The 12,794-nt window shown below is 36.9% G+C and overlaps 1 protein-coding gene across 4 annotated transcripts in view; it reads right to left on the reverse strand.

Moving 5' to 3' along the window:
- Positions 1-922: 922 nt before the first annotated feature.
- Positions 923-12,794, reverse strand: part of sim (bHLH transcription factor single-minded) — a 40,677-nt gene continuing 28,805 nt past the window's right edge. For 3 of the 4 annotated variants that reach the window (XM_076535282.1, XM_076535283.1, XM_003703804.3), the window contains exons 3-9: positions 12,022-12,107; positions 11,423-11,512; positions 10,867-11,088; positions 7,321-7,532; positions 6,675-6,781; positions 4,778-5,263; positions 923-4,396 (exon numbers count right to left, since the gene is read on the reverse strand). In XM_076535282.1, the coding sequence (XP_076391397.1) occupies positions 3,711-4,396; positions 4,778-5,263; positions 6,675-6,781; positions 7,321-7,532; positions 10,867-11,088; positions 11,423-11,512; positions 12,022-12,107 (1,889 nt within the window). In that variant the 3' untranslated portion in view covers positions 923-3,710. The remainder of the gene's footprint in view (positions 4,397-4,777; positions 5,264-6,674; positions 6,782-7,320; positions 7,533-10,866; positions 11,089-11,422; positions 11,513-12,021; positions 12,108-12,794) is intronic. The other variant, XM_076535281.1, reaches the window with a different exon arrangement.

Below are 12,794 nucleotides of genomic sequence, written 5' to 3' on the forward strand. Positions count from 1 at the left end.
CAGAGAGCCCATATGTTTCAGCTTAATCTCCATAATTCAGAGAGAGGGGAACGTACCGCACTCTCGGTATATAACCTTATCTCCTTTTCACGGGTACCTGCTGGAAAACAGATTGAGGATAATGGGGAATCCCCACAATCAAAACAAAACGCTGTAAACCGGGGACCGGTCAAATAATGTCCCTACAGGTATATTCCCGTGCTATGAAAGCTCCTTTGGTTGAAGCTCATTGTAAAACGTGCACGTAATTTTAAGGAATTAACTTTTCATATGCAGTTTCTAATTTTCAGAATTTTTGTCTTGAATGAACAAATTTAAATTGTCGAAAGTCAAAATGATAAACTCTGATGATCTTCAAGATCTTTCATATGTTTCAAACTTCCCATATTTTTAAATTTAAAAGAAGAAACATCGTAAATTATTTATGACTTCATTTTGAACTTCATTTTGAAATCTGAACATATTTTACAAAAATGAAAAACATGAAAATATTCAAAGCTACAAATCATTAAAAATCACCTCTTTATATTAAATTTCAAGATGTATTTGTAAAAATAAAAATTGAATGAAGAAAAATGAAAAATTATCTACAACTTCATTTTGAAATCCAAAAATATTTAGCAAAATTAAAAAATATAAAAATATTCGAAGTTATAAACCATTTAAAATCACCTCTTTATATTCAAGATGTATTTATAAAAATAAAAATTCAATGAAAAAATAATATTATGTCCTTAAAACAGTTGACGCTACACAAAGCTAACAAATAAAAAAGAAATGAAACCAAATAATTTAGCATAAAATCCACCCCCATTGACTCGATTCCAACGAAAAAATGGAAGATGTAGTTACAAAAATGCATTATTTATCAAAAAGCTAGAATTTCGAATTTCTGAAGCTTCAATAATCTGGTTTAAAATAATTCGGTTCAACTGGTTTATTTCAATATCGTATTCGTTCAAATACAATTTCAGTGGTCTCCGCGAGAGAACCAAAGCTTCGTTGACTTTTCGGCCTCGCTGAAAGAGGATTAGAACGAACTGCAATAAGATCAATGGTCAGAGGAAAATATCGATTATATTTTCTCGCGATAGTAGGTATGCAGCGCGCGCTTGCTATACTTTTACAATACATATTTACAACGCTTACATTAGACTCGCATTATTTTACAACGCATCTCCGTCAGCTATCGTTTCTATCAATTTACATCGATATATGTTTGTATATAAATAATAGTATAATTGTATACTTACACGCGGTTTTATACATTAACTTCCTCGGAAACGTTTCGAGGAATTACTCGTTCAGCAACTAAATTTTTCTTGGAAGCTATTCAAACGAAAGCACAAACTGCAAGCTGTTACAAATTTGGAAAATTATAATTCTAACTTTTATTCAATTTTAACAAAGTCTACTTTCATGCTAAAGTAACAAATTTAGTTGCCAGATTAAATACTTTGATTTCAAAAGTTTTGACACGCTATAATTAGGGGTTGAATACAAAATTCGTGATAGATGTTCAAACCTTTGACTGTTTATAAGAAATCAAAGTATACATTTAAAAAATAAACAGCTTCGAACTATGTATTGTAAAATAAAATTTTGGTTATGTTTCGTAAAATTTGATGGAAGTTGTCCAAGAAATTTAGTTCAAGTTTTTAGATCAAAGACAAAAAGTTCAAGTTTTTAGATGAAAAATAAGAAGTTCAAGTTTTTAGATGAAAAACAAGAAGTTCAAGTTTTTAGATGAAAAACAAGAAGTTCAAGTTTTTATATTAAAAACAAGATGTTCCAGTTTTTAGATGAAAAACAAAAAGTTCAAGTTTTTAGATCAAAGATAAGATGTTCAAGTTTTTAGATGAAAAACAAGAAGTTCAAGTTTTTAGATAAAAAACAAGAAGTTCAAGTTTTTAGATGAAAAACAAAAAGTTCAAGTTTTTAGATCAAAGATAAGATGTTCAAGTTTTTAGATGAAAAACAAGAAGTTCAAGTTTTTAGATAAAAAACAAGAAGTTCAAGTTTTTAGATGAAAAACAAAAAGTTCAAGTTTTTAGATCAAAGATAAGATGTTCAAGTTTTTAGATGAAAAACAAGAAGTTCAAGTTTTTAGATAAAAAACAAGAAGTTCAAGTTTTTAGATGAAAAACAAAAAGTTCAAGTTTTTAGATCAAAAACAAGAAGTTCAAATTTTTGGATGAAAAACAAGAAGTTCAAGTTTTTAGATTAAAGCAAGTTCAAAATTCATAAACATAAATTGTCAAGTTTTTCAATCGACAAATTAAAAGCATCATCTCTTGTTTCCACTTTTGCAGTCGACAGTCAAAGGATGAAAATAAATGCGAATAAAGATACATCGACATTTCTTTCTGTTTAAGGGATGTTTCTTTGGTCGGTTGGTACAAGCACCGGTCAGTCTTCGGGTCTATCTAACAAATATCGAGTATATACGTGTATAGAGAGAGGAAGAGATCTTAGCTATAACAACTACGTATTTTACATGTCTACAATTACGTACGTCGCGCTACCCTCCGACGCCATGAAAATAATCCGATTCCCCTTTATTTACAAAAACAACGCCTTAATTCCCGTTCTACTTAAAGAACAGTCCGCTAATTAAATCGTATAAAATCGTACGTTGAATTTTAGCTGCTCACGTCCAGCGTGTATTACGCAGAAATTCTTGATTCGCCATTTTGTGTTTCACCCGACATTTTCTAAAGCTTACCTCTCTAAACCTTACGAAACTGTTTTAAAATATTTTCTTGATCTTGAAATATTCTGTATCGCTGAAATCGATTTTAAAGTGTTTGTTTAGGTTTTAAAAGGTAACATTTTAGAAAATGTCCTTAAGTTATGGATCTGTTAAATTAGGCATCTAAACGAGAAAATGCTGATTAAATACACGAATCAATTTCTACTTGAATAATTAAACTTGTATAAATAACTTGATTAATTATCAAAAATAAGTTTAAGGATATGTTAAGATATTTTTACAGAAAAGAGTCTTAATGATTAACGTAAAATGCTCCTTTGAAAGTTAAGTTTGATATGTGAATTAAGCAACAAATCATAACGGATCAACAAATATTAACCTTTTGTCTAGATCCTTTACATTCTTAAATTACCAATCCGTTAAGTACATCCATTGTACATCTATTATCGCAGAATTGCGTAAATTCGGCAGTATAATTGTCCTTTAATTAAATTACCACACTCGTCAGTGTTTCTACAATTCACACGAACACTGTATGAAAATTTGTACACAGTCCCGATCGAGAAGATCAAGTATCGTATGCTTTTTAAACAAAGCGCACTTTCTGTTGCTACAGTTTCAGCAGGTGTATACCTAACATACTTAACGTATGAGACTCTAACAGTCACTGACACTTGCCAACTGTATGACCAAACTGAGATGTGGAGGCTTATCTTCTTGAAAGTTCACCTACACGAATATTCTGCTTTGCAGAAGTTAAAAACTTGACTTGCTTCTATAGAAGCTGATCACCCATGGAAGGCGTCACTCACCTGCTGACCCTATCCGTGTGCACCATTCTCCTACTAGACCGTACGATGGGAACAAGTTCGATATCCGTCGGATCACCGTCCCTCAGCTCGCCATCGCGCCGGTCATCTCCAACTGGTTGTTCACAGTAGCACGACTCGTGGTCGCAGTTGTCAACGTGCTATACGCAGGGCACATCTAGTTGGTGTCAGTGAACGAACTGATGATGCGCTTCGTAATGATGTTGATAATGTATGAGATCCTGAACCGAACTGGGACTATACTGCTGTGAGTCCACGATCACACTGGTGTACCCAGCCGCCGTGGGTTCCAGATGATGGTACGAGTGTTTCACTGGGTTGTTGTTCGAGTTGTAGTGGCTGGAGTGAGGTTGATAGGAGGATTCGTAGTGCTGCACGTTGCTGGAGGCGTTGTTGGTCGCGGGAGCGTTGTGGGCCTCGTTGTTCAGGCCACAGTTGGGGTACATGATGACGCCGCCGACCTCGTTCAGGTTGGAGGGCGCGGAGTCGGGCATGTAGTGATGGTAGTAAGGGTGGTAGCCGTGTGGAAGAGAGTAGAGACTCAATGGACTGGGCAGGTGAGTGTCCATGGCGTCCGTGCTGCAACAGGAACTGGAGGACGTCGAGTATGGCCGGTTCTGCTGACTGTTTTGAGGACTGGGCTGCTGTTGCTGAGGTTGTGGCTGCGGCTGTGGTTGCGGCTGTGGCAGACTCGCTGGAGGTGTCGTGTCCAGCAGGTGAGGGGAATGTTGGTGCTTTTGTTGAGCGTTTTGAGGACTGGGTTGCTGCAAGTTCGATGGCGAGTTGGAGTGGTGTAGTGGATGTGGATGCGACTCTTGCTGCGGTACTGATGCCAGTGGCTCCTGGTGCATATCTGGAATAAACGGTGTCGTCTTTTAATCTAAAGTCGCTGGTACTTTTGAGTCTCTTTGAGAGTTTGAGACACGTATGAACCAGTTGCACATTTGTTCTCTTTCAACTGGACTAGAGCTAACTGCTGGAATGGAATATATACTTCGCGTATGCTACTTTTACTTAACATGTGACGTTCTTTCAACGACTACCATTTTGTCTTCCATGTACTGGAAGTTACCGGGAATATTTTAATAATCTAGAAAATGTTCCTCAAACCTTAAAGATGTGCATAACATAACATTCAGAGCACTTTAATCTGAATAACAGTCTCCCATATTCGACGTATAATTCAATTTCCAGAGTGTCCGGTTAATACAAACTGCATACGAAACATGCTTACCTCCATACTGATAAAACCAGTCAGAGTTGTAATTCGAATTATCCTCATGAGGACTACTGTTCACATTCTGCGGCTGATACGAAGGCGACAGATAATGGCTGTGATTCGTCAGATCGACATACTCCGGACTGGGATACGCGCTGCCGTTCGCATAATCGTTGTCCAAGGATTCTTTCGACCTGTTCCGAAAGGCTGGAGAACTGGGACTGTGGTTGTCCAAATCGTTGGCGCTTGCACTTGTAGTAGGTGTCAACATGGGGGCGCTCGGTGGGTCGCTCGGACTCGAACAATACGATTTTTGCTCGCAGTTCAGTACCAGCTCCGTGTGCTCGGGTTTCGATAGCACGTAGTTCACTGACACTATACAGTGTGGCCTGGAACTTCTGGAGTTGTGGACTATGGTGACGTAGGACTGCATCCACACCCAGCCTCCGCACTTTGCTAAGAACCTGTAGTAGCCGGTTATCACTTGTCCCTTGCGCAACACTGTGGACACAATTTCAATTGAATTAGGAGAAACTTATGAAGTTGGACACATATTACTAGGTTGTGACATTTTAAGTATAGATTTTGTGGAGATATAAGGTTACCATGAAATTCAAGACTTTTTGAATAAATTTGAAAAATGGAATCCTGAATTCTTGACATCGTCTGATTACTGTAAGTGTTCAGAAGTGTACGCTTCTTTAAAAATCAAATGCATTGAAGGTTCATCATAATTTCATTACAATTTTCAACTCCTTTACCTTGATAAATATTAATTTGAAACTTCTGACATGTGCACATAAAAAGTTCGTCGCCCCTAAATCCCCCGTTATAGAACACACTTCGTATAATCTCTCGGAGCAATGTTAGCATAACGTCTGGACCTTACGAAATACGAAAGAAAAACATTCGATTCGAAAGATTGTAAGCTGAAAATTTGTCTCGTAAAAGAAGATTTTTGAGCACAACGATCGCGCAATCCGCAGGCGCAGACATTAGTGGCATTATGTCAGGCACCCTTCGAGTTGCGCTCGTGAAACTGCGAGTCTGTTCAAACAGTGATAGCAGTAACAGCCTCCTCCTCTCTTGTCCTCTTCCATCCCCTTTCTCTCTCTTTCTCCTTGTTCACCCTCACACCTACACGCACACACAGAACGCGCGACAGCTTCTCTTTTCCTCGGCTCATAGCGCCGTAGCAGCATTATTCAATCAATAATGTACACCCTGTATGTACCTACGTGTGCATATACTTAGACTTTAACGTGGCGGCGCGTGGAGAGCGAGGGGGTGGAAAAAATAATAGAGAAAAAGGGAAATGCCGTTATAGTCGCTGGCTTCTTCAGGTGGAGAGAAAAGAAAGATCAAAGGATATTTCGCCAGCGAGGGCGTCGCCAAGTTAAGCAACGTCAGCTGCTTTCGGCCTTGCGAGACTCTTCTTCGAGCACCTCTGATACCACGCAACTCTCATGCTTTCAGCCTCGCAAAAATATGCCCTATCTTGCAAGCTCTGGATGAACTTTTGCCATTAAAAATTCTTTACTTTCTTTACACTATTTTATAATACTTAGACGCAAGTTTTGACTGGAGGTTAAAATGGGGGACATGTGGTTCAGAAGTTATGCGTACGTAAAATAGCATTTTCAACATAGCTGACAGTTTAGTTTATTGCTGACAACGTAGCTGACAATGTTTGTTAGATTATTTGACAGTGTTTTTAGTTCACTTGACAGCCTTTTTACTTTGATCAATTTTGCTTTGATGTGAGCAGAGAGTGAAGTCACTGCTCCTATTACATGGCAGCCATTTTGGGAGACAAGACAAATAAGTTATTCTAACAAATTGAACATCTCTGATTTTTTTTTAATAAAAATTGTATCATAATGTACTTCATAAAAATTGTGCTTATACTTACACAAATAGTGAGCATGGCATAGCTGCCACATGTCGCACCCGTGCACGTAATGGTACAGTGTCTTCTCGATGAGATCCGTAGGGTTGTACCCAGTCAGCTGCGAAACGCTGCAAATCACGAAAAGAAACGAAAAACGTTACGTTTCCTCCAAAACGTATTTATTTTCCGCTCGGATTTAAAGCAGCCCGGATTCGAGGTTTACATAACCGTCAGTTGCCGCGAAATCGATTTTCCCGGCTCGTATAAAATTTCATCCCGCGTTCCATCGCGCAACCCTGTATTTATACTTCACCACGTGTTCGTTTCCCAGCGCGTTCACGATACAGCCCTGTCCACGCTGGATATTTATCTGACGCGAATAAAAAAAAGGGAAGAACAACGGGAAGAAAGGAAAGGGAAAAAAATGTCTACCGGGTCGTTGGTAACACGAAACTGATTTTAATGGCCGGGACCCTGGCGTCGAAATATCGACGGAGCAATTCAACACCGAGACGTAATTACGACGACAGAAATAATCTGACGTTTTCTTTCTATTGTATTTGATACGAGCAAATTATCGGAAAGACTCCATTTTTGAAATACCACGAATTTATGAAGTTCAATGGATGAGCAATGCAGTCTATAGTGGATGCTTTTTTGTTCTCACCTGCCATCGACAAATATGAGCTTCATATCCAGCGACGCACGGAACATGAACATGTTCTGGTACAATTTGATTTCCGTGAGGGAGCGACCGGGTAGAGAATGACCCACGGCGAGGAGACCGATGTTTCGAATACAGCGACCGCTGCCATCTTCGTATTCTGATCCTACAGCTCCTTCTACGATGCACCTTAAGTAACCTGAACAGTGTATCACCTGTAACAGGCAAAATTCATTATGTTTGCTGGAGCTTCAAATGTCAGATGCTGATGAAATTCGGGGAGCACAACGCAAAATTTCAGACACAATAAATAATTGCCATGATATAATGTTATTCTATTTGAATCACTGGAAAAATTTCATGAAATTCGGAATTGTAACTTGGAGTTGAAGGTTATTTGCAGACTTCATTGTCAACTGAAATGTCATTTGCAAAATCCAATTTTCTAACTCTAACAAAGTTCCTTTTTTGCTTTGATAATTTTCTTTGTTGTTCATTAATATAATTTTTTCTGTACTTCAATAGAAGAAGATAATAATATAAGAAATATCAGAAGTAGTTCGACATCAACTTCAAATTAAACAGTCCTCCAGAAAAATTTGACAGTTAATTAAGTTTTGAGATCGTTGATTAGAGGCCAGACAGTTAAAAGGCGGGATTTCAAACGGAAAGTCGCAATTAAGGGCGATGAACACTTGACACGGGGACTTATCGTTACACATGTGCACGTGATTATTCTTAATGGTATTCAGCAAATGCTGATAGAGCGTAAGTGCGACACTCGAGCAGCATCCCGGGGTGCCTGAAACGCGAGAATTCGCGTTGGAGACGATGCTGTTCCGGGCAAATTAACAATTCCTGCTTAATTAAATGGCCGATGAGAAAAAAAAGCCTCGTTCAGCGTCGCGCTCCTCGCGTCTCGAGTGCACCGCGAATTTGTGAAGCAAATAGGCTTGTTCGTATGCCCGCGTTGCGTCTCTTATCCCGTATGCAATTCCGCTGCATTCGCGCGCGAGTATGGGGACACGAGGGTGAAACACGACGGAAGAAAATTAATTTCGACTGCGAACTCCGTTTCTGTAGATATGGGCTTGCTTGTACTGGGCTGAGGGCGCATGGGAACTTTTGTATTTTAGATCTTAATATATTTTAAATATTCAAAATAATATTTGATCATTTATTGAACAATACCAACAATACAATTTTTGTATTTTAGATCTTAATATATTTTAAATATTCAAAATAATATTTGATCATTTATTGAACAATACCAACAATACAATTTTTGTATTTTAGATCTTAATATATTTTAAATATTCAAAATAATATTTGATCATTTTTTGAACAATACTAAGTATAATTATAATACAACTATTATACTAAGTATAATACAACAGAATTTCGAACCTGTTTCTATCAAAAGCCTTGAAATAAAGCAAATAGTATTCGCACCCACATTATTGTACCCTCTCCTTAATTATTCAGACTCCTCAATAAAATCCTTGCTTAAACTTCCGCCCTTACGATAAAAAAATTAATCAGAACAACCTTGTACCAATTTCAGAAACAGAATCCCTCCATCATGAGCCGCTGTGTCACGTCTAAATCACCATGAGGCTTATCTAAATGACAGTCGATCCGATTAAACCAATCCATGCCTTCCTTTACGATCATTAACGTTTGACCGAAATTCGGAAAGTTACCCCAATATTTTTGCGGATCTATGTTCGACAAATGTTCGACATATGTCCGGGCAATAACGTTATACTTAAGGGGTAACACCGGGTCGACAAAGGGACCTGCGACACTTTGCACTTGCCGAGGCAAAAGGAGACAGCTCTCGAGAAGGAAAATGTTTGGCAAATAGCTCGTTCAAGCCCGTAGCGCTATGATGACCGTGGCTCTCGACGAAATCGCACACAGAAGACCCCAATAGGCGTTGAGCAAAGTCATGAATGCAACCCCTGTGAACTGTTAGCTGCGAGGAGCAGGGGGACCAGCTTTTTGTATGGCACTTAAACGCACAAAGAACGAATCGTAGTTGGCTCGACTTTGTGGAGGTGCGAGGCACGCGTTTCGTGGATTTACATGAATTCGAGTGCTGTGAAATAAAATTTGGAAAAGAAACTAATGACACAATTGGTTAAGTTTGGTCCTAGATTGGTTCAAATTTTGAAGCACAGGTTTGTCGAATTTTTTTGTAATTCAAGAAATATTTCTTTTAATGTGGAAGATTAGGTGGATGAGAGTATAAGTATAGTTTGGGACACACTGTGTTTTGTGTAGTTTTATGTAGTTTGCTATTAACTGTTCTTTATTATGGTATAAATTATTCAAAGTGAAAATATTAATTTTTAAAGTGTGAATATGGAAATTTAGGTTAGGTTCAGTGAAGGTTTCAGATTAGGTTAGGTGAAGATGTAGATATGAAGGTTTAAGTTCAGGTTAGGTGAAGATGTAGATATGAAGGTTTATAAATAACCAGATGAAAATTTAATTCTGTGAAATTCTGTGTAGAGTTTACAAATATAATTTTATACATCTAACATGCTAATAAAAATTCGTTCACAAAATCAATATTACATTATTGCCAAGCTTCGTTATTTTTCCCATTCCTCAAAAATCACATAATCACAACCTCAGTCAAACCCACATCATGTCACAAAAAATGGCCAACAAGAAGAAAGAAAAATTGCAAAAAAAAAGAATGTGGAATGAAGAGCAAATGTAAATGAAGACAACCTTCACAAAGGAATTATTGTTGAAAGGAAGTAACCAATGAATTGTTTAGGATATGAAACAAATGTGGTCGATGTTTTTATTGCACCAAACGGATGCTAGTGAATCTGAACATTTGGCATCTCTACCTGGTGGTCGTTTTCTTTTCGACTGGCGCGTGACCAGGACAATAACGTCCCTACTTAGCTCGCCATTTCTTATCTCTTATTTAGCATTTGAATTTTTATACGTTTTATGATTTCCTGTGCAAGCAAGCTTTATGCTAATCAACGATCCTCTCGGATATAAAATGCCCCCAATCGGGCTTTTGTTTGCTGCGAATATTGCGTGATTTTCTGGAGCCAATAAACTCTTAATCTTTCCTCATCTTTAATAACCGGGAGAATTATTTTTTACATATTTTAATATTTATCTTTACAGCTGATAATCTTTACAGCTTATAATAATAACAGTTTTGAAATAATAACTTATTTTTTAATTATATGAACATCAGAATGTTTGCATGGTTTCTATGTGTGTACTGTAAGACAAGATGGCGTCCATGAAGGACAGGAGCTCTTCTTAAAAAATATAATTCACTCTGTAATTTATTTATCTAACTGTGTATCAGTCATTGTAACATATGAACGTAATGTAATATATGAACATGAAAATGTTTAATGCATGATTTCTATGTGTATTGTAAAGTAAAATGGCGTCCATAAAAAACAAAAAAGAGCTCTTGTTTAAAAACACAATTTATATAAGTAATTTTGTATCAGTCATTCAAAAGATAGGCTTGAGAGAAGATGAAATAAAATTTTGAAATACCTTGTATCCTTCTGTGACTAGACCCGCGTTCCTCTTCGCCAAATTGCATTTCATCCTCAAAATGAAAATACGCTCCAGCTCTATTTCACCCCGCGAGTTCGGGGGTGGAAAGGTGACACCAGCAAGATCTGCTGGACTTTGTGGCAAGTTTAAAACGGACTGCATCTCATTGTGGTCGTGGTCGTAGATATACTCGAATATGCTATTCCCTGTTAGGTCCACCTGTGTTCAACAGTTTTTGTCAGGTAAATTAAAAATGAACGATCTGCTTCCAAAATAGTCAAACTCAGAGACAACTATTTCAAACTTAAATATATTAAATGAATATACTAATATGTATTAAGTATGTTAAATAAATATACTAATATATATTAAATATGTTAAATAAATATACTAATATATATTAAATATGTTAAATAAATATACTAATATACATTAAGTATGTTAAATAAATACATTAATACACATTAAATATGTTAAATAAATATATTAATATATTTAATATATTAAATTGATGAGTTTGAAATAATTTATCAAATAAGTGAATGTTTCTGACCTGCGCCATTCCTAAATGAACACTGGCCGTTTCGCTTATGTATATGATTTTGCCGTCGGGTGCCAAAACGAACACGAAGCCCTCGAGAGCCTGGAACAAGAATTTTCCTCCTAAATTTCAAACGAAAAACAATATCAAAAATATTACTGAAAGCTACATCTTCCTTTAACCCTTCGACTATTCAACACAATGCATAATCAGACACAATTTTAATTTAACAAAATTCAGTATGTTATCAAAAACGACAACATAAAAATGAAATTTTCAATTAAAAGTCCAAGGATTAAATTTTATAAATTAACTCTTAAATACCAAAGTCAGGTCTCTGATTTTTTAAAGATTTAAGATATTCAAACTTGAAATTTAATTAAGAATTATTTTTAACAGACCTCGCTCCGTTATTTTAAGGTTAAGAGTTCTTTCAGTTGTACGTAAAATAGTTTTCCACTTCTGATCGCGCCTTTTAGTCATTCAATTAAACAAAAAATGATTAACATCATAGAACATCGAGACTTCTAGGAAAGTTTAACGTTGTTTGTACGACAACGTGCAGGATGTAAGATTTATAAGGCGCGACACAGAGAACGATGAGTGCTTACTTGTAAAATATAACTAGTCACCTCCTTGAGGGCGATTTGCAGGGAAATGTTGGCTGGCTGCGAAGCACCCCATTCCTCTCCAAGACCTGAAAAATGATTTCACCGACGTTAGATCTCCCTGCTGAATGCAACGAACCAATTTTCTGAAACACCGCGACTTGGATTTATTCGGACATTTTGTTTTCTTGATGGAAGAGAATTCGCTTTGTTCTGTAAAGTGCTTCTGCAACTTCTGATAAATTATTTTGACGGAGCTTCTGTTACGGACGATAATTATTATTGGAAATTTGAGAATTTGGATTTTTAGAGATTTGGGGATTTGAGAATTGGGGATTTGAGGATTTGGGATTTTAGGAAATTGGGGGTTTGAGAATTTGGGATTTTTGGAAATTGGGGGTTTGAGAATTTGGATGTTTAGAGATTTGGGGATTTGGGGATTTGGGATTTTAGGAAATTGGGGGTTTGAGGATTTGGAATTTTAGGAAATTGGGGGTTTGAGGGTTTGGGATTTTAGGAAATTGGGGGTTTGAGGATTTGGGAATTTTAGAAATTGGGGGTTTGAGAATTTGGATGTTTAGAGATTTGGGGATTTGAGAATTTGGGATTTTAGGAAATTGGGGGTTTGAGAATTTGGGATTTTTGGAAATTGGGGGTTTGAGAATTTGGGATTTTAGGAAATTGGGGGTTTGAGAATTTGGGATTTCAGAAATTTGGGGATTTGAGGATTTGGAAATTTGAGAATTTGGAATTTTGGAAATTGGGGGTTTGAGAAT

This window comes from Megachile rotundata, chromosome 9, assembly GCF_050947335.1.
Source record: "Megachile rotundata isolate GNS110a chromosome 9, iyMegRotu1, whole genome shotgun sequence".
In the NCBI taxonomy this organism is placed as follows: domain Eukaryota; kingdom Metazoa; phylum Arthropoda; class Insecta; order Hymenoptera; family Megachilidae; genus Megachile; species Megachile rotundata.